This window comes from Mesoplodon bidens, assembly GCF_964165515.1.
Source record: "Mesoplodon bidens genome assembly, chromosome: 13".
Lineage (NCBI taxonomy): Eukaryota > Metazoa > Chordata > Mammalia > Artiodactyla > Ziphiidae > Mesoplodon > Mesoplodon bidens.
This window is the reverse complement of record NC_138169.1, coordinates 17,039,444-17,060,260: the sequence shown is the minus strand read 5'-3', so window position 1 is coordinate 17,060,260 and position 20,817 is coordinate 17,039,444. Positions and strand designations below refer to the sequence as shown.

General features: G+C 50.7%; 1 protein-coding gene across 1 annotated transcript in view; it reads left to right on the top strand.

Moving 5' to 3' along the window:
• The window catches only part of GCN1 (GCN1 activator of EIF2AK4), a 56,977-nt gene that overhangs the window by 12,855 nt on the left and 23,305 nt on the right, over positions 1-20,817 (top strand). The window contains exons 8-33 of the mRNA XM_081253315.1: positions 412-480; positions 610-718; positions 1,317-1,391; positions 1,644-1,772; positions 2,272-2,322; positions 2,605-2,703; positions 2,925-3,098; positions 4,619-4,771; positions 6,023-6,115; positions 8,153-8,228; positions 8,380-8,539; positions 9,567-9,756; positions 9,848-9,972; positions 10,745-10,923; positions 11,538-11,631; positions 12,818-12,931; positions 13,046-13,244; positions 14,699-14,854; positions 15,323-15,504; positions 16,761-16,841; positions 17,177-17,320; positions 18,253-18,380; positions 18,550-18,739; positions 18,932-19,002; positions 19,662-19,827; positions 20,178-20,372. Of these exons, the coding sequence (XP_081109441.1) occupies positions 412-480; positions 610-718; positions 1,317-1,391; positions 1,644-1,772; positions 2,272-2,322; positions 2,605-2,703; positions 2,925-3,098; positions 4,619-4,771; positions 6,023-6,115; positions 8,153-8,228; positions 8,380-8,539; positions 9,567-9,756; positions 9,848-9,972; positions 10,745-10,923; positions 11,538-11,631; positions 12,818-12,931; positions 13,046-13,244; positions 14,699-14,854; positions 15,323-15,504; positions 16,761-16,841; positions 17,177-17,320; positions 18,253-18,380; positions 18,550-18,739; positions 18,932-19,002; positions 19,662-19,827; positions 20,178-20,372 (3,402 nt within the window). The remainder of the gene's footprint in view (positions 1-411; positions 481-609; positions 719-1,316; positions 1,392-1,643; positions 1,773-2,271; positions 2,323-2,604; positions 2,704-2,924; positions 3,099-4,618; positions 4,772-6,022; positions 6,116-8,152; positions 8,229-8,379; positions 8,540-9,566; positions 9,757-9,847; positions 9,973-10,744; positions 10,924-11,537; positions 11,632-12,817; positions 12,932-13,045; positions 13,245-14,698; positions 14,855-15,322; positions 15,505-16,760; positions 16,842-17,176; positions 17,321-18,252; positions 18,381-18,549; positions 18,740-18,931; positions 19,003-19,661; positions 19,828-20,177; positions 20,373-20,817) is intronic.

Here is a 20,817-nt window from a genome sequence, read left to right as displayed (position 1 = left end):
TACTCTGTGGTTGGGACTTGTCTTAGGCTGTGGGTCAGGGAACACATCTCTAATGAAGGAACTTAAAGGGTGAATAAGCATTAACAAGGTCAAGAGGGGAGGAAGGGCATTTTGGGCAGAGAAAACAGCGTGTGGGCAGGAACGTAGAGGAGGCAAGTGCGGTTGGAGGGGCACGTGGGTGTCTGGGTGAAAGGGGGTAGCAGGTAGGCCTGTGAGCCATACCAAGGACTTGGACTTGCTCCCAGGAGCCATGGAAAGCTGTGGAAGGCTTTTAGATGGGGAATGGCGTGATCACTGGGATCTTCATGCTTGACACTGTGACATTTGGGCACCGATTGGTACTTTTTAGAAACACTCCCACGAGAGGGATCTCAGAACGTCAGGGTCTGACCAGGTCTCTGTGTTCCCTAGAGTGCGCTGCTGGATTTTTATATGAAGAACATCTTGATGAGCAAAGTAAAGCCTCAGAAGTATCTGTTGGTGAGTGTGAGGTGGCCTTTACTCGCCTGGGCAAGCTAAGTCCCATTTTAAGTTCTGTGATTCAGAACCACCCTTTATTCTTGGTCTGTTCCCACGAAGGCTGGGCGCCTGACTCCTTTCTCTTTGCAGGATCACTGTCCCCCTCTGCTCCGATACATGTCCCACTCGGAGTTTAAGGATCTGATATTGCCCACCATACAGAAGTCCTTACTGAGGAGTCCAGAGAATGTTCTTGAAAGTAGGTTCCTGCCACACAGGATGGTGGGAGGGAGGTGAAGTTGCCTGATAAGCCGGGTCCCCACTACTTGGCAGCAGGAAGTGCTCGGGGCGGGGGCAGATGTATTCACTGTTTACCTCATTGGACTCTTGGGAGAGAGATCAGGGACCCTTTTGAGAGTATGTTGAAAGTAATGGGCCCTCTTGCTGGAAGAATGCACAAAAGTATACCCACTTAAAATACTGCATACATGTTTAGAGGTCTAAGAACCTTCCGGAAACCAGGTTAAGAACCTCTGCTCTAGACAGTTTGACCTTGGTGTGGAGGTGGCACTTGAAACCATAGGATATGAGAGTTGAGTCTTTGTCTCTCTTTATCTTGGTAAGAGGTGTGGATGGAATGTTGGAGGGGCAGTTTTTTGCTGATTGGAATGGGGCAGTATACAGCTTTACAGCAGAACTGTGGGACAAAGGTGTGACCACCATGTGACCATACAGAGATGAAGAATGGTCATGTCCTATGTGTCTGCACAGCAGGCCTGAGCATTGGCTGGGGAGTCAGGCAGAAACGGGCATTTCCCCTGGAGGCCAACGTGGTGCGTGCTTTCTGTCCCCCTCAGCTATCTCCAGTCTGTTGGCATCAGTGACTCTCGATCTCAGCCATTATGCCCTGGACATCGTGAAAGGACTGGCTGGTGAGTGTCCCAACCCCTCTCCAGCCCCTGAAACGGCACCTTGGGTTTTGGTTGTACTTGTCCCTGTTGTACAAAAAGGGGTAGGAGACAGCTCAGTTTAGAAATAAACTACAGTTGTGTAGTTTCTTTCCTGAGATCCTTTATAATGAGAACACAGAGCCAGGATTGAAGAGTTGGGAGCAGGGAAGACAAAGATGAGAGCCTGGCTACCCAGCTCTCGGCAGCTTCTGAGCTGCAGCTCTCCGTGTCCAGGTCAGCTGAAGTCCAACAGCCCCCGCCTGATGGATGAAGCCGTGCTGGCGCTGCAGAACCTGGTCCGCCAGTGCAGTGACTCCTCGGCGATGGAAGCCCTGGCCAGGCACCTGTTTGCTATCCTCGGAGGTGGGCAAGTCCTTCCCGGGCATGCGGATGGCCAAGGTGTGGCCTCTGGCTTTCCTTGGGCACCGGGACCTGTTGGGGGCTTGGTGCTCTGAGTTTGCTTGTGTCAAGAATGAACAGAAGCATGTGCAGATCAGTGTGGATGGGGGTGATCTCAGTTTTAGGCATAGGCATTATTGTGTGCATAGGGGGAAAAAATAGAGGGAAATACACCAAAATGTTAAATAATATTTTAGGTAGTGGGAACATGGGTGATTTTTAGATGTTGCTTTTATGTTTTTTCTGTTTGTCACATTTTCTGCAAGAACATATTATTTATTTCTTTAGTTAGAAAAAAAAAAAAAAAAGCCAGTACATGTGATGTTAAGCCCAGCTACACGATAGAAAGGCTGCTTCTGGAATCAGAAACTGTATCTTGATGTCACACACATGACTACCTTATTCACCCCCTTGGGAAATGTGGCAGATGTGAATTTTGAATCTTTGCTATCTCTCCTCTCAGGCTCGGAAGGAAAACTAACTATTGTAGCCCAGAAGATGAGCGTCCTCTCAGGTACAGAATTTCTCCACGGGTAGTAGGAAGTGTAGTAGTAGGTGAGGTGTAATGTAACTGTTAGGTAAGGTGAGTCCATTGGATCTTGACACCTCTGACAGTTTTGGACATCCCAGTCTGGCTTCTGTAAAAGGCAGGACATCTGATGGGGGATTGAGTGGGGGGTCAGTCATGGCCAGAGGAGAGGCATGGCTGCTGGGGAGGTGGGCAGCGACAGGAAGACTGGTGTGTTGGCAGTTTTGTGCTGATGAGGGGCTGAGCAGGGAATCCCCTGCCTTCCAGGGATCGGGAGTGTCAGTCATCACGTGGTGTCCGGGCCTTCCAGTCAAGTCCTGAGTGGGACCGTGGCTGAGCTGTTCATCCCCTTCCTCCAGCAAGAAGGTAATTGTGCACCATGGTGAGGGTGCAGCCTGGACCCATCCTTGACCCCCAGTTTTCACAGTTGGAGCCTGCCATGAACCCCTTCTGCAGGCCCTGCTTCCTCTCCCTGAAGCATCACTGCTTCCTCTCCCTTTACTCCTACTTGCTTTCGCATGCAACTGGCAGTGATGTGACGTGGGTCTAAGACATAGGGCTAACTGGACTTCTGCTTCTTGCCCTAGTTCACGAAGGCACCTTGGTGCACACCACCTCTGTCCTGGCTCTCTGGTGTAACCGGTTCACCACAGAAGTGCCCAAGAAGCTCACTGAATGGTTCAAGAAAGCCTTCAGCCTTAAAACCTCCACCTCTGCGGTGAGGCACGCCTATCTGCAGTGCATGTTGGTCTGCTTCCGAGGTGAGATGCTTCCCTCACAGAGGTGATCGAGGTGATCTTCAGGGCGTCATCACCGTTCCAGGCTTTCCCTTTCGGTCCAGCTTTTTTTGCATCATTTCCTCCTGAGCCACTGGGAGCATCTAGCTTAGTCATCCATAAAGCCTAGAATCAGAGCCCAGTCTCCACAACAGATTCTGGCTTCTTTCTCCTCCTTATCAGACCTTCAGAATACAAAGCTTTATTCAGAGAGGACCCACAACCAAAACCTGTCACTCTGTTTTCTGAAATCATGGAGAAATGATTCTGATAAGACTGATTTATAAGGTGTAAATTATATAATCTTTACACTGGACCTATTAGAAACAACCACTGCCCTCGCTTCAGTGCTAACAAACCTGTCATTTGGGCATGAGCATCTACCTCCTTCCCAAGCACAGCGAGGGGAAACTTCAAATCTGTAGGAGCTTGATCCCCAAGGTAAAAATCTCTAATACTAATGTCCACCTCTGAGATGGGCTCATATTTCACTTAAAGTTTAAACTTATGATGACTGGGTTTAAAAAAATGTTTAGGAGACTCCAGAGCTACCCCTAGAGAGGTGACCCCCTTCTCTACAGTGTCTGTACTTGTGTATCAGTTTGCAGTTTTGCTGCACTGATTGAACTTGATTTTAGATTGAGTTCTAAATAGCCAAGTCTTGGTTTAACCTAGTCTCTTTAGCTTGAGCTAGTTCTGCTTGATACTTTAAAAACAAACATAAAATAAACCTTTAAAATACACATTTCTTGGATTCAAATCCATGGCATCATCCAAATGAAATACTTGTTTCACTGTGAAATACTCTACATACCAATTTCGTAATTAAGAAAACATGGGTTGGGACTTCCCTGGTGGTTCAGTGGTTAAGACGCCATGCTCCCAATGCAGGGGGCCAGGATTCGATCCCTGGTTGAGGAACTAAGATCCCACATACTACAACTAAGCCCGTGCACCGCAACGAAGACCCAGTCCAGCCTAAATACATACATACATACATACATACATACATACACACATACATACATATATGGATTTAGCTATAGTTTTAGTAGGTTTCTACTTTTTCTTTTTCTTTTTTTTTTTTTTTTGAACAGAGTTTAATTCATAGGTCAGCAGATTGGTTCTGGTTTTGGGATTTGGGTCCGGAGGTTGTCTGGTGTGGGATAAGAGCCCCAGAGAGAAATTAGTCAACTTGAGGTTTGCCCTGGCTCTCCCTCAGCCAGCTGTGTGGCCTTGGGCAACTCACTTCACCTCTCTTGGTCTGTTTCCTTATCCATCAAGTGAATACCTGGACTATTGGATTAGTAAGGACCCTTCTAGCTCTAGCTTTATGGTTGTAGAGTTTGATTGAAGTCCTAGATTCTAACTCCACTTATTTGAGAGATTTGAAAGGTAACTGAAGGGCGTTAGCCATTCAGAGATGGGTGAATAACTCCTTTCTCAAGTAATCTTGCCTCCTTGCGATTGGGGTGTTCTGTAAGGTGCTGGTCCTATCTCCACAGGTGACACACTGTTGCAGGCCCTGGACTTGTTGCCCTTGCTCATCCAGACAGTGGAGAAGGCAGCCTCCCAAAGCACTCAGGTTCCCGTAGTCACCGAAGGGGTCGCTGCTGCCTTGCTGCTCTCAAAGCTTTCGATGGCTGACTCACAGGCTGGTAAGAGTCCAGAGATGTCCAGGATGCTAGCAGACAAGGGCCTCTTTCAGAGTCCTTGGGAGGAGTGCCTTGATATTTAGGATTTTACAGGATTAGCTTGGCCACTTACCACACTGGGCAGCCGTAGGGCCACTTGTCACCTGCAGGGATGGATTTTATCTACAAGCCCCTGTCCTGGAGCATTGGAGCAACAGGGCAAAGGAGGACAGTGACAGAGTCCCCTGGCTGCACTCCCCCTGCACAGTGCAACGCTGAGGCTCATCCCTGCAGATGATAAGTGGGACGTTGTTTTTAATTGGTTATACATTTGTAGGGTATAACATTAAAAGCTTCCCCTAAGCCATCCTGTCTTCCAGTCACTAAGTTTCCCTCCTTGGATAGTATTAACCAGTTTCGTGTCTAGAGATGGTCCATGTGTAATTGCCGAAACATGCTGGGTAACATACTATACATGCCATATTGCGTACTGAACACATCTTGGAAAAGATTCCAAAAGCTTTCCTTTTTTTGTGGCTACGTGGTATTCTGTGCTTGTTTAGTCTACATCCTACTCTGCATGGGGACATAGCTGAACGTATTCCTGTGGTTAGAAATGGAGTTCAGCTCTTCTCATATATATTATTGTGTGCCATCTGACTATATGCCAAGGCACTGGGCTACTTCTGTGGCGGGGAGGCAGAACATGACCCTGTTTCAGCAAATTTTAAGCTGCTTTACTGAGAGAGAGGATATGCAAAAGTTGTCTGTTGTTTAAGGCAAAATGTGGCATAAGAGCAGTTTTGAAGGAGGGATTTCTTTTAGTTTAGGGGTTGGGTTTCAGGAAAATCTTCATGAAGGAGGGAGCATTCGAACTAGGGCCCTGAGGGCTAGAAGGGTTTTCACTAGCTGGCCCAGTGTGAGTTCAAACAAGGGAAGAGCGGGGAAAGCACCACATGTGGACCTCAAGTAGTTCAGCCTGACACCTGGAACAGGTGGGAGTTCCAGGTGGGAAGCAGCTCGTCTGGGCTCCTGTGGGCAGCAGAGAACCACCAAAGCTTTTCATATAGGCAATGCCACCAGAAGAACCGGTTAGTTCTCGGAACCAGAGGACAGTGAGCCTGGGAGTGAACTGCCCTCGCTGAGGGAGAACTCCTGCCTGCTGCAACAGCGGAGAGTCTGTCAGCAAAGCCAGCCCCCGCAGCTTCAGCATGGCGGGGACGAGCCCTGGCATGTGGGGAGCTGTGTGGTAGAGTGACCTTTTGTTTCTTGCAGAGGCCAAACTGAGCAGTTTCTGGCAGCTAATTTTGGATGAGAAGAAGCAGGTTTTCACTTCTGACAAATTCCTGCTCATGGCTTCAGAGGATGGTGAGCCACTACCCCATTAGTTGAAGTCGAGTTTGGGGCTGAGTCTCTCTGGTGGGTCTTCAGAGAGGATCCTTCCCTGACTGCCTGTTGTTTTGACCAGACAGCTCAGCAAAAACCTGGAGCAGAGTGATCTGGCCAACAGCTCAGCTTTTGTAAAAATGAATGTACTCCTGTGGGATGTGGAAGGCGAGGGAAATGGGAGGGAAGTGGGAGATTTGTGGAGACAGCACTAATAGTTGTGGAGCTGTGATATTAGGTGTAATTATAGCTGACTGGGTAACTGGTGCTGTCGTAGAGGTTTTCGTGCACTGAGAGGCAGCTGAGAAGCTCTGGTGAAGTGTGGCTGGCTCCACCCACACCAGGAGATAGAAGAACCTCTGGTTTCTATCTTGGCAGAGAAGGAACAGTTGATCTTTAAACGTATGTTTAAAATTCTAGGTTGCCTTAGAGGTATCTGCCGCTAATTGGTGATTGGAAAAGCCTTTTGACTGACAAATCACAACATTCTCTTAATGAGCTACAACTGTTAGTCACTTCCTGATGTTTAAAAAATGTTTAGCTAATTTTTGAATAGGAGATATATTCACATAATACAAAAAAAAAAAAAGACCCAAGAGAGTCTACCCTGAAAGTTATACCCTTGCTTTGATCTCTAGCCACCCAGTGTCCCTGGCCATGGAGAACCAATTTTATCAGCTTCTTGTGTATCTTTGATATCTTATATTTATACCAATAAATAACCTTATGTATCAGTTCTCTGCCTTTTTTACACAAGTGTTAATATTCCTACTGTATGCATTGTGCTGTCTAGATTTGGAAATAATTTCACGTCAGTATATAATGAGCGCTCTCATTCTTTTTTAGAACTGCATAGTAATTAAAAAAATTATTTTATTGAAGTATAGTTGGATTTACGATGGTTAATTTCTACTGTAGAGCAAAGTGATTCAGTTATACATATATATATACATTCTTTTTCATATTCTGTTATGGTTTATCACAGGATATTGAATATACTTTTGCTTGTTCCAAAATACATGTGTGCCTATGGAGAACAATATGGAGGTTCCTTAAAAAACTAAAAATAGAACTACCACACGACCCAGCAATCCCACTACTGGGCATATACCCTGAGAAAACCATAATTCAAAAAGAGTCATGTACCACAATGTTCATTGCAGCTCTATTTACAATAGCCAGGACATGGAAGCAACCTAAGTGTCCATCGACAGATGAATGGATAAAGAAGATGTGGCACATATATACAATGGAATGTTACTCAGCCATAAAAAGAAACGAAATTGAGTTACTTGTAGTGAGGTAGATGGACCTAGAGTCTGTCATACAGAGTAAAGTAAGTCAGAAAGAGGAAAACAAATACCGTATGCTAACACATATATATGGAATCTAAAAAAAAAAAAAAGTTTCTGAAGAACCTAGGGGCAGGACAAGAATAAAGGCGCAGATGTAGAGAATGGACTTGAGGACACGGGGAGGGGGAAGGGTAAGCTGGGACGAAGTGAGAGAGTGGCATGGACATATATACACTACCAAATGTAAAATAGCTAGCTAGTGGGAAGCAGCTGCATAGCACAGGGAGATCAGCTCGGTGCTTTGTGACCACCTAGAGCGGTGGGATAGGGAGGATGGGAGGAGACGCAAGAGGGAGGAGATACGGGGATATATGTATGGGTACAGCTGATTCACTTTGTTGTAAAGCAGAAACTAACACACGATTGTAAAGCAATTATACTCCAATAAAGATGTTAAAAAAAGAATACACGTGTGTAGTTAGCAAAAAAGAAAATTCATTAGATACATGTGTATGTATAACTGAATCACTTTGCTGTACACCTGAAACTAACACAACATTGTTAATCAGCTATACTCCAATATAAAACAAAAACTTAAAAAAAAATTCTAGTGAACTGTAACTTTCCCTTTACATTTTGGTGTTCATTTTCCAGCTCTTCCCAGTTCTTTCTAGATGTGTTCTCTATTTTAAAAACACTTGTGCTGTTTCTGTACCCCCGCCAGCCCTCTGTACCGTGCTGCATCTGACAGAGAGACTCTTCCTTGACCATCCGCACAGACTCACAGGCAACAAAGTTCAGTACGTGGGGCTCGTTTACTTTTCCCCTTGGGCCAAATGACACAAACCCTGACAGGAGCCTGAGACCTGGCGGTGTGTGAGGGGTGGGAGGCTGGCTGTGGAGAGCCCCACGCCTGGCCTTCCCTCAGGACGCCCTGCCCCTCTGCTACAGGCAGTACCACCGGGCTCTGGTGGCAGTGCTCCTGTGCCGCACCTGGCACGTGCGCAGGCAGGCCCAGCAGACGGTTCGGAAGCTGCTGTCTGCTCGCGGGGGCTTCACGCTGGCCTACGGACTCCTGGAGGAGCTGAAGACTGTCCTCAGTTCTCACAAGGTCAGGGCATCTGGGCTGCAGAACTGGGGCTTGCAGACCCCCTTAGCTGACCCTGCTTATGCTGTGGGATTTTAACTAGACTGCTCCTGGGCTGTTCTCACTCAGACTCTGTGTGATGCCAGAATCTTCTGCCCTGCCCTGGAGTTTGGGTAACACCTTGTTTCATATAATTCCTTTTCCTTTTCAGATGCTTTTATTTCTTCCCATGTTTTATGACCTGTAGCTCAACCTTTTTATTCTTGAGTAGTGGAAAAACACTTCTTTTTTTTTTTTTTTTTTTTTTTCGGTACGCGGGCCTCTCACTGCTGTGGCCTCTCCCATTGTGGAGCACAGGCTCCGGACGTGCAGGCCCAGCGGCCATGGCTCACGGGCCCAGCTGCTCTGCAGCATGTGGGATCCTCCCGGACCGGGGCACGAATCCGCGTCCCCTGCATCGGCAGGCGGACTCTCAACCACTGTGCCACCAGGGAAGCCTGAAAAACACTTCATTTTTAAAGCACTTTATAATTTCTAAAGTGTTTTCTACCCATCGTCCCTTTCAGTTTTTCACAATGCCTTTAAAAGGCTGACAGGCTTACTATGCTTATTTTATATGAGTTGTCCAGGGTTCTGGTAGCTGAAATCACTTGCTCAGGGTCCCCCAGCCAGTGGGTGGCAGAACTGGGAGTTGACCCGCAAGACCCGGCTCCTAAATTCAATGCTCTTTGTGCCCTGTTTCACTGCTTCCCTCCTTCCCTAAGCCTGCTTGAGGGATGTGGGTCAGTGACAGACTTGCAGTCTCAGGGTAGGTCCCCTGGACCAGTGTCTGTTGCCTTCTTTCCCCCTGTGGGCTGTTTTAGGTGCTTCCTTCCAGGCCGATCTCATAGCCTGTGGGTCCCAGTGCAGGGCACTGGGTGTCAGTATCCACACCAGCAGGGAGCCCAGAGAACAGAATGAGAGACAACTGCCCCCCTAGCCTCTTCACCTCCTGTGTGCCAGGCCTGCATGGGGCTCTGAGCAGTGGGGCTCATGTGTTGTTTCCCCACAGGTGCTGCCCTTAGAGGCTCTGGTGACCGATGCTGGGGAGGTGACTGAGGCGGGCAAGGCCTACGTGCCTCCACGGGTCCTGCAGGAGGCTCTATGCATCATCTCTGGGGTGCCAGGGCTGGAAGGTGATGTCACCAACACGGAACAGCTGGCCCAGGAGATGCTGATCATCTCCCACCACCCGTCCTTAGGTGCGTGCCTGGGGCGGGTATTGGAGGGGCGGGGACTGTGCTGTAGGAGCAGGCCGGGCAGAAGGCCTCAAAGAGCTCCCCTTCCCTTCAGTGGCTGTGCAATCTGGCCTGTGGCCAGCGCTTCTTGCCAGGATGAAGATCGATCCGGAAGCCTTCATTACCAGGCACCTGGATCAGATCATTCCCAGGATCACCACACAGAGCCCCCTGAACCAGGTAATTGGCCTGTGAGCTGATTCTGGTCTCAGGTCAGAGTCCAGACGGGAGATTCAGAGAAACAGGTGAAGGTGTGATGAAAACTGGGTTGAACCCTTGGGTTTCATGTGGCAGAAAATGCAAACTAGTTTGAGCACAAGAGGGACCTTGCTTGTTCCCTTATCTAACTGGTAAGACCCAGGGTGTGACTAGACAGGGACTCAGGTGTCTTCAGGACCTTGTAGGTGGTGTGTCTCTTGCTCTCTGTCCATCTCTCTGTCTCATCCATCTGTGTCCCATCTCTGCTTTCCACGGTATGGGCTCCATTCTCAGTCTCCCCTTTTTAGTGGCAGGATAGCTATTCCAGGCTTACTTCTTGTCCCCCGTCAGCTCCAGTGGGAAAAGTTTGCGTTTTCCAGTCATTTCAGCTGGCATGGGGTCTTACTGCCCTGGTTGACCTGACTTGGGTCTTGTGCTTATCCTGAGGCCCATCCTTCTGGTCTGGGTCACGTGCCCACCTCTGGAGAGGGTGGGGTCAGCTCCACCTGAGCCACGGAGATTGAGATTGGGAGAGGAATGTGCCCCCCAAATCAGGGTGCTAGTACCAGGTAGGTACAGCTCGCTGAGAAGGCAGGCACACACTGTAGTTGTCCACTCCAGTAGGCAGTGCTCAGAAAGAGCAGGCAGTGGCAAGAAGAAGGGGAGCCAGTTGCCTGGGGCATTTAGGCCTGGCAGGGCCCCTCTCCATTGCCAGCTGTGGCGCACACTGACCGTGTCTGTGTTTGTCTGGCAGTCTTCCATGAATGCCATGGGCTCCCTCTCCATCCTGTCCCCAGACCGGGTCCTCCCTCAGCTCATCAGCACCATCACTGCTTCCGTGCAGAACCCAGCGCTGTGCCAGGTGACACGGGAGGAGTTTGCTATTATGCAGACCCCTGCCGGGGAGCTGTACGACAAATCCATCATCCAGAGGTGAGCCCCGACTCATGGGCTCAATAGCCCCAAGCCTTAGTTTTCTTTTTTTCTCTTTCCTTTTTTTTTTTTTTTCAATTAATTAATTAATTTGGCTGCGTCGGGTCTTAGTTGCAACACGCGGGATCTTTCGTGGCAGCATGCGGGATCTTTCCCCACGGCACGCGGCCTCTTGGTTGCCGTGCATGGGCTTCTCTCTAGTTGTGGCACGTGGACTCTAGAGCACGCAGGCTCAGTAGTTGCGGTGCGCAGGCTCAGTTGCCCCGTGGCATGTGAGATATTAGTTCCCCAACCAGGGATTGAATTTGCGTCCCCTGCACTGGAAGGTGGATTCTTAACCACTGGACCACCAGAGAAGTGCCTGTCAGATGGAGACTATGTGTCCTTTGTAGGGTCTTGTGAGGAGTAAATGAAACAATGTATCTGTTCATTGGAGGAGTGCTTGCTGTGTTCTAGGCACAGTACTTAGGCCTGGGATACAAGAGCATGTAGAGTATCCAGCACTTTCCTGGTGCATATGACTTAAAAGCTAGCTGGGGTCTTATGGCTGGTGGGAGGCTGAAGGGCCTGGTGGCTGTTTTGAACCTGGCTGATCACCTGCTCTGGTGTTTCAGTGCCCAGCAGGACAGCATAAAAAAGGCCAACATGAAGCGAGAGAACAAAGCTTACTCCTTCAAGGAGCAGATCATCGAGCTGGAGCTGAAGGAGGTGGGTACATGGAGGCCTCACACACGGGGTGGCCTCAGGCTGGTCCCTTGGGTCATCCTGACCCATGGCACACTCCTCCGACCTCCCCACTGACCCTGGGTCCTCCTGCCACACTCTTTATCTGCCCTTTCTCGGGTAGCTTTCTCTACCCCCAACTCCAGGAAAACAAATTTTTCTCTCTGCTGGCAGTAGTTCACGTATTTCCTCTGCTAAGTGGTGTTGCTTGATTCCATGCCTGTCCCCCCAGCTCCTGGAAGGCCGGGACCTATCTGTCCTCTTGATAGTAGGCACAGGGCCTGGCACAGTGTAGCCACTGGGGCATCGTGGTTCATCGCTGTATTCGGCAGTGACAGAACTGGTTCTCACAGGAGCAAAGCACACAGGGCTCTTTCCTGTCTCAGAGCCTTTGTTTGCTCCTCCCTCGGTTTTTTGTTTTTTGTTTTTTGTTTTTTTTCCTCCCTCAGTCTTTACAAGGCTGGGTTCTTCTTGTCTTCCACGTCTCTGCCCACATATCCCCTTCGCGGAGAGGGGACCCCTCTGCCCACCCTATCCAGAGTAGACCCCACGCCTCTTCTCATTTGCTATGCATCATATTTATTCCTTTCATAACATTTGTCATGATCTGAAGTCACCTTGTTTATGTATCTGGTTCCCTGTTCGTGGTCTACCTGCACCCACTAGATCGTCATCTCTGTGAGAATAGAGACTTGGTCTTGTTCTCACGGTCTCCCCAGCATCTAGAACAGTGCCTGGCACCGTGTAGGTGCTAAGTAAAGACTTATCAAATGAATGAGTGCACTCGGTCTTTGCAAGGCTTTAGCTTATACTGGAAGAGAGTGTCTGTAGGGCGGGTTGGCAGGAGGGGAGGCTGAAGCTGCATGGCTACCAGAATACGCTTTTCAGCACCTGGAGGGACTTTTCATTTCTCTAACGTATAAAGGCCCTTCTTGTGTTTGTTAGTAGAGAATCCAGCAAGAAATCGCCTCTCTACTGCTCTCTCTGTTCTGTAGAAACCAGGTGGCTGTGGACTTGTGGGAGTAGGGGAGGCCACATGGCAGGTTGGGGGGGCCACGTCACAGACGTAGAGCTGTCCTGGTGCTGACTGGGGAGCTGAGCGTGCCCTGCTTGGTGGGAGGGAGGGAGTTCCCTTCCCTGGAGATGGATTTGCTTTGCCTGTTCCCTTCAGGAGATAAAGAAGAAGAAAGGCATAAAAGAGGAGGTGCAGCTGACCAGCAAACAGAAGGAGATGTTGCAGGCCCAGCTGGACAAGGAGGCACAGATCCGGAGGCGGCTGCAGGAGGTAAGAAGTCACTGCCACCACACGCCTGCGCCACGAGAGTGCTGGGCCGCCTGCTCCTCACTGTCCTGGGGCAGGGCCCCACTGACTGGCCTTCTGGGGTGACTCTGCTTACAGCTGGACAATGAGCTGGAGGCAGCGCTGGGACTGCTGGACACCATCCTGGCCAAGAACCCGTCCGGCCTGACCCAGTACATCCCTGTCCTGGTCGACTCTTTCCTGCCCTTGTTGAAATCTCCCCTCGCTGCTCCCAGGATCAAGAACCCTTTCCTGTCCTTAGCTGCCTGTGTCATGACCCCTAGGCTCAAGGCTTTGGGTTAGTCCTTGTTGGCTGGCTGTGGGCACGACCCCGGGGCAGGATGGGGGTGGACAGAGATGCCCCCGAGTGCTCGTGGGGAGGCACGCAGTGACCTAGACTACTGACTTGTTTTCCTATGAACGCAGCCTCAGGCATCTCAAGCAGCGTATCCTTGGGAGCACACAGTGCCACCTCCTCTCTCCCGTTCTGTCTGCTGAGTCGTCATTCTGAGGGCCAACTTTTAGATGCTAGTCGGTGATCTTTCTGTAGCAGTGTTTTGTTTTTTTTTTTAATAAATTTATCCTATTTATTTATTTATTTTTGGCTGCGTTGGGTCTTCGTTGCTGTGCGCGGGCTTTCTCTAGTTGTGGCGAGTGGGGGCTACTCTTCTTTGTGGTGCGCGGGCTCCTCATTGCGGTGTCTTCTCTTGTTGCAGAGCAAGGGCTCTAGACGCGCGAGCTTCAGTAGTTGTGGCACATGGGCTTAGTTGCTCCGCAGCATGTGGGATCTCCCTGGACCAGGTCTCGAACCCCTGTCCCCTGCATTGGCAGGAGGATTTTTAACTACTGCGCTACCAGGGAAGCCCTGTAGCAGTTTTAAATTCAGTGGCAGTGGGATGGTTTGGTGCCACGTGGCCTGTCTGTGTAGCCCAGAGCTCCTGAGCGGCCACGTGTGGATGACCAGAGGTCTGTGTGGTCTTTAGCTTTCTGTTGGCTGTGGAGAAGCAAAGACCAGGTTGGGTGGCTGGGAATTGTGGAGGCCTCGCTTTATGGGTTGTTTAACGACCTTGGGGGTGAACATACCTTGAGCCTGAGGGGTATGTTCCCTTCAGGGTGAGGCTGGAGTCAGGTGGTACACATAGAACCTGCCGGAAGTATTACCTGGCTGGCTGAACTGTTGCATGGAACGTGGGAGGACCACATGGATAGAGCTGAATAACTCCCAACTGAATAACCCTTGGGTGGCTCATGCCTCCTCTCAGCGCACTTTTTTTTTTTCTTTTTTTTCTTTTTTTTTTTTTTGACATTCCCTTCTTTTTGCGGTATGCGGGCCTCTCACTGCTGTGGCCTCTCCGGTTGCAGAGCACAGGCTCCGGACGCGCAGGCTCAGTGGCCATGGCCCACGGGCCCAGCCGCTCCGCGGCATGCGGGATCCTCCCGGACCAGGGCGCGAACCCGCGTCCCCTGCATCGGCAGGCGGACTCCCAACCGCCGCGCCACCAAGAAAGCCCTCAGCGCACTTTTAATTCCTTAGTGTCAGAAGGGTATCTCCTTGCCAGCCTGCCTACCCTTTGGCGCTGTCCTGGAGATGAAATGAGAAATTAGGTTGAGGATACTTAGGCAGAGCAGAATTGATTACTATTAAGTCAGAGGGGCATGGCATCCCTGCCCTGTGTCCCTGGTTTGCACCTGGGCCAGATTCTGTGTCTTTGCGAGGGTCATCCCCTGCTGGGTCCCTTCTCTTGGACACAGGAACTTTGGTGAGCCACGTGACTCTGCGCCTGCTGAAGCCAGAATGTGCCCTGGATAAGTCATGGTGCCAGGAAGAGCTGTCAGTGGCCGTGAAGAGGGCGGTGACCCTGCTGCACAGTCACACCATCACCAGCAGGGCAGGCAAGGGAGAACCAGGTAAGGGACAGGACGGACAAAGGGCACAAGGTGGTATGAACTGTGCAGGGATTGCATGAGCTATGGCGCCCCGTCCCCCGGGACTTCCTGAGGCTGTAGCCTCCAGTGAGTCTCTTCCCTCCCTGGCCTTGATTGCCTCATCTGAAAAAGGGGGGATGGACGATTTTTGAGTCTGGTCCCTGGTATTCTGAGTCACTGTGACTCCCACTGAGGGTTTAGTTCTTGCCGTTGGAAGCTCCTTGTCTGTTTTAACTCTCACATTGTGGAACTGGGCAGTGTTTGGGGTAGGAGCAGGATTGGCTTTAGAACTGGGCTACTGCCTGTCGTCCCTCTTGTCATGCCACATGCTTCAGGGTGTCAGGGCCTCCAGCCTTCCCCCCACCCACTTGCCCTGAGGATGGACACTGAGGCAGCCATGCTCGGGGTCCTGCCCGACCTACAGGATCCATCTGCTTCTTGCTCTCACAGACGCCGTGCCCCTGTCCGCGCCAGCCTTCTCCTTAGTCTTCCCGTTTCTGAAGATGGTGCTGACCGAGATGCCCCACCACAGCAAGGAGGAAGAGGAGCGCATGGCCCAGATTCTTCAGATCCTCACTGTCCACGCCCAGCTGAGGGCCTCACCCAGCAGCCCGCCAGGGCGTGTGGACGAGGTTGGCCCGGGGAGCTCGGCTCCCCTTTGGCTTGAGGGCGTTGGGGAGGCAGGGGCTTCCGACGCTTCCCGACCCATGAACAATTCTGGGGGGGGAGGTCGTGCAGCATATACGTGTACCTATAGCAGCAACCATTGGTGAAGAGAAGCCAAATGTTGTATTCAGTGCGGTTGTCAAGACCTCACAGAAGCTTATGGGTCTCTTGTGTCTGATAGTTTCTGACCCAAAGAAGTTGAAGGATTTTGTATTAATTTATTGTTTTGTTTCTAACTCAGAAGATAGTACTGATCACTCTCTCCCTTTGACTTGCTTATGATTCTGAGACTGGAGCTCATTCATTGAGGAGTTTTCTTTTTAATAGATTATGTTCTAAAAATTTGCCAAAGTAATGCATGCATAAAATTCCAACAGTACAGAAGCAAAAAGAGAAATGCCACTCCCTAGAGGTAACTGTTGCTAACAGTTTGGCCTATACCCTTGTGGACTTTTTTTTTTTAAAGCACATTCAAAACTCATACCCACAAACACAGTAAAGCAAAAATGGATTGCACTGCTTCTTTCATGGGACTGTATTCTCTGGGTCTCCTCCGGTGTCCGGATCCATATGATCCATGTCACATGGATCTAATTTTACAGGCTGCATGGGGTTCTGTGCTGTGGGTGCACCATGGTTTAGTTAACTTTTTACTTGTTGATTGATATTTTGAGGTTGTTTCTAACGTTTCCATATTTTGAACATCGCTATGGTGTGCCCCCTTGTACATTTATGTCCCTTGCACGCTGTGAACATTTCTATAGGACAGATTCTTGGGCATGGAATTGTTAGGTTATGTGACATGTTCTGAGCTATACCCTCACTAAGCGTTTTCTTTTCTCCAATCCTAATACAACCTCACATAGTGTTAATCTTGCCAACGATGGGTGAAAGAATGGTGTAATGTTTTATTTCACATTTTTTTACTTTACTTGTGAGGTTCAGTATCTCTTCATATGTTTATGGGCCACCTGTATTTCATATTCTGTGAATTTCAACCAAGGTTAAAAGTCTATTTATTTTTAGTCCCTGAAGATCCTGGTTGACTGGGGTTGGCTCCTGTGGATTGAGTTGTAAACCTGACAGGGTTTCTACAGTGGAGTCAGCAGTATGACCCAGAATGTTCCCCTGTGGGTGAGAGGGTGCTGCTTCATGTGCCACCGGACTTGGTTACAGACCTTCCCTGGACCTTCACCCTGACTTACCTTCTGTTCTCTCTTAGAATGGCCCAGAGTTGCTGCCTCGTGTGGCCATGCTGCGCCTTCTGACTTGGGTGATCGGCACAGGCTCTCCCCAACTGCAGGTGATCTGGTTCCCAGTTGGCTTTTGCTGTGACTCAGTTCATGACCCCAACCTCAGGTCTCAGTTCTTCTCTCAGCCCTCAGTTCTGGCCTTGGGCAGAGGGGCTGCTTTTGAGAGCCAGCCTGACTGTTCTCAGCTGGTGAGGGGTTTTGCTTGGGTCCTGCCACTGGCTTTGGCCTGGCGCTGGGGTCTGAGCCCAAGTAGGGCTGTGGGGTGGGCATTCTCAGTTCAGATTCCTCCCTGGGCCCCTCAGCCCATCACCTGGCTCCCCTGCCTGGCCCCATAGTAGGAAAAAAATTTGTGGAACTGAGCCCAGCGGATGGATGTCTTCCTCAGGTTCTGGCTTCAGACGCCCTGACCACCCTGTGTGCCAGCAGCAGTGGCGAGGATGGCTGTGCCTTTGCAGAGCAGGAAGAGGTGGACGTGCTGCTCTGTGCCTTGCTGTCCCCCTGTGCTAGTGTGCGGGACACTGCGCTCCGGGTGCGTGCCCACTCCCTCTTGGGGCTACCTTGGCGTCCCTTGTCCCTCAGTGTCCCTGTTCGAGCTGCCCCGATGGGAGATGCCGCACATATGTACCAGTGTGTCCTGGAGGCAAAGAGGAGAGGTCACAGAGTGTGGTTCGGGGTCATTCTAGGAATTGGAACAGCTAAGCAGTTGTCATGTATTACTGCCCATTTTTTTTCTTCACCTCAGAAGACTTCACCTAATTTCTAAAACGGAATGTGGATCTTGGTACTTTTATAGACAGATGTAACTCACAGGATTGGTTCATTTCTTCAACCTACTACCTTATACTTGCTTTCTCTTGGTGCTTTGGGACCCAAAACTAAAGGATCCCCTTGGAGTATGAGACATTGATTCCCAAATGCCAGACTGTAGGCTCCTGCTATTGCTCTGTGACAGAGTTTTCACAGGTCCTTGGTAAAAATTTGAAAAACAATGGCCATGTGGCAAATATTTCTTAAAGGGAATGTCCTTTTTCTGAGGTTTTGTCTGACTTGCGTGTTTAGAGTTAAATTTTTAATTTTTATGTTAGAAAAGATTCTACTGCTACATGCCATCATTTCATGAAAGAAAAGCTCTTTGAAGAGCAGCTAATGAGCTGAACTGACTCATGGCACTCCCTAACCAGCGCTGTCCAGTGGAATGTTCTGCAGGGCTGGAAATATACATCTGTGCTGTCCAGTGTGGTAGCCACCAGCCAGCGTATGGCTGTTGAGCACTTGAAATGTGGCTGGTGCAGCTGAAAAAGTTAGAGTTTGTTTTAAATGATTTCACTGTGGAGACCCACGTGCGGCTGGTGGCTACGTCTTGGACAGTTCAGCCCTAGAGGGAGGCAGGGTGGTGGGGGGCAGGTCAGAGGCTCTTCCCAAAGGTCATGCCTCACAAGGTGTGATCCCACCCCCTCTCAGGGGCTGTTGGAACTCCACATGGTATTGCCAGCGCCTGATACTGATGAGAAGAATGGCCTGAACCTTCTACGGAGGCTCTGGGTGGTCAAGTTTGACAAGGAGGAGGAGATCCGGAAGCTGGCAGAGAGGTGAGAGCCGTCGGAAGGCTGGTTTTCCTGCTCTGTTCTCTTTCCCCTCGTGAAATAACTGGACCCAGCGTGCTCAGCCTACAGAGGGAAAAAGGGTCGGGTGGTCGGCTTTGGCAGGGCCTGTGCTGCAGATCCTTGTCTGACCACCTCCACCTTTGGTCTGCTACAGGCTCTGGTCAACCATGGGCCTAGATCTGCAGCCAGACCTCTGCTCCTTGCTCATCGATGACGTCATCTATCACGAGGCAGCTGTGAGGCAGGCTGGGGCCGAAGCCCTCTCCCAAGCAGTGGCGCGTTACCAGCGGCAGGCGGCGGAGGTTATGGGCAGGCTTATGGAGATTTACCAGGAGAAGCTCTATGTGAGTCGTCTGTGCACCGCGATGCAGTCTGGGTGTGTGAGGGTGGGTTGGACCCTGTTCAACCTCCCACCTGCTCCAAACAGGAGCCACACTGTGGCTCAGGGTGGCTTGTGCCTCATCTCCCGTCTCACCTGGGTCGCTGGCTTTACTGGAGAGAGCACTGCAGTGCATTGATCACCCTGTCTATTGCAGCGGCCGCCCCCGGTGCTGGATGCTTTGGGACGAGTTATCTCAGAATCTCCTCCAGATCAGTGGGAAGCCAGGTATAACAGCTGCTTCAGCCTTGTACCACTCAGTGCTTTCTGAGGTGTGGCAGGTTGGCTGGGCTGGGTGCTGTGAAGAGGCAGCATGGGATAATGGATCAGCGGAGGGAAACAGCAAGGCCTCCCTCTGAGTCAGAGACCTGAGTTCACGTTCTGGCTCCTCCTGGCTAGCTAGACGACACGTTTCTCCTTTCCTCTGGGGGACTCTGTTTCTATAGAGGTCCCTGGGCCCCTCCTTACTGCTGTAGCTGAAAGAATAATAGTACTTAACCTTTGTAGAGTGTGTCCACTTCTGAATGCCTTCACATCTGGTTGCTTCACCTCCCTTTCCTCCTCCCCTGGAGGGAGAGGGGTAGGCGATGCACTCACACATGGGGAAACAGAGGCAGAGCCGGTCCCCTCTCCGAGGTCACCCTGTAGGAGGTAAACTCTGGGCAGATAGGAGGTCTCTGTTTTACAAGAGGCCCGTTCCCAAACCAGTGGGCACAGCAGCGGGTAAGCACAGGGCATTGGGCTCCGTGTCGTGCTCTGACCCTGCAGCAGTGTTTGCTGTTGGCAGGCTCACTCTCCTAGTGACATACTGGGATAGGTGCCACCAGCAGGGGAGGAGGCCTCTGGCTTGCCCTTGCCCCCCTGACATGCTCCCCCTTCTTTCCTAGGTGTGGCTTGGCTTTGGCCCTGAACAAGCTCTCCCAGTGTTTGGACAGTTCTCAGGTGAAGCCACTCTTTCAATTTTTTGTCCCTGATGCCCTCAACGACCGAAACCCAGATGTCCGGAAGTGCATGTTAGATGCAGCCCTTGAGACGCTCAACACGCATGGGAAGGTAAAAGATTTCAGCTAGCTGAGGAGGTGGGGAGAAAGCTGGGCCAAGGTGGGCTGAGCAGTGGTGCCACAGGGATGCTGAGTGCTCAAAATCCTGGCAGGGCACTAGCCCCCGTGGAAAATTCCATTTGTATTTCTTTTGAGTCATAAAGACCCCCCAAAAGGGTGTTAAATTCTTGTAAGTCTGCTGCAGTCCTGCCAGAAAACTGGGAAACCCGCTGGCACTGCTGGCTAGCTTGTTAGGATGCCTGTCCCAGAGCCAGACTTGGGCTTGGTCCTGGGGCAGAGACCGTCATCCCCAGGCACAACCTATGGGCTGATGTGCGGCTCCAGGAGCTCTTGGCTTTCCAGGAGAACGTCAACTCGCTGCTGCCGGTGTTTGAGGAGTTCCTGAAGAACGCACCCAATGATGCCAGCTATGACGCTGTGCGGCAGAGCGTGGTGGTCCTGATGGGCTCTCTAGCCAAGCACCTGGAAAAGAGCGACCCCAAAGTGAAGCCTATTGTCGCCAAGCTCATCGCCGCTCTCTCCACTCCCTCCCAACAGGTACCTGCCCCCTGGCCTGGGGCCCCAACTGTGGGTGGGCAGTGGGATGCTAGGGACAGAGTCGGGTATCAGGGTCCAGAAGGCCCAGCTCTCTTCGAGGAGTCATCTCGTCTCGGGGCAGCCTGGTTTATAGTCAGGAATACCCACCTCTGGAGGGGGAGTTAGTTTGTTACTTTATTCTAGTAGACCTCTTAGATGTTTTCATTTTTTCTACTCATTTTCTAAGAGTCATTTATTTATTTTTTTTTTTGCGGTACGTGGGCCTCTCACCGCCGTGACCCCTCCTGCTGTGGAGCACAGGCCCCGGACGCACAGGCCCAGCGGCCATGGCTCACGTGCCCGTCCGCTCCACGGCATGTGGGATCTTCCCGGACTGGGGCAGGAACCCGCGTCCCCTGCATCGGCAGGCAGACTCCCAACCACCGCGCCACCAGGGAAGCCCTCT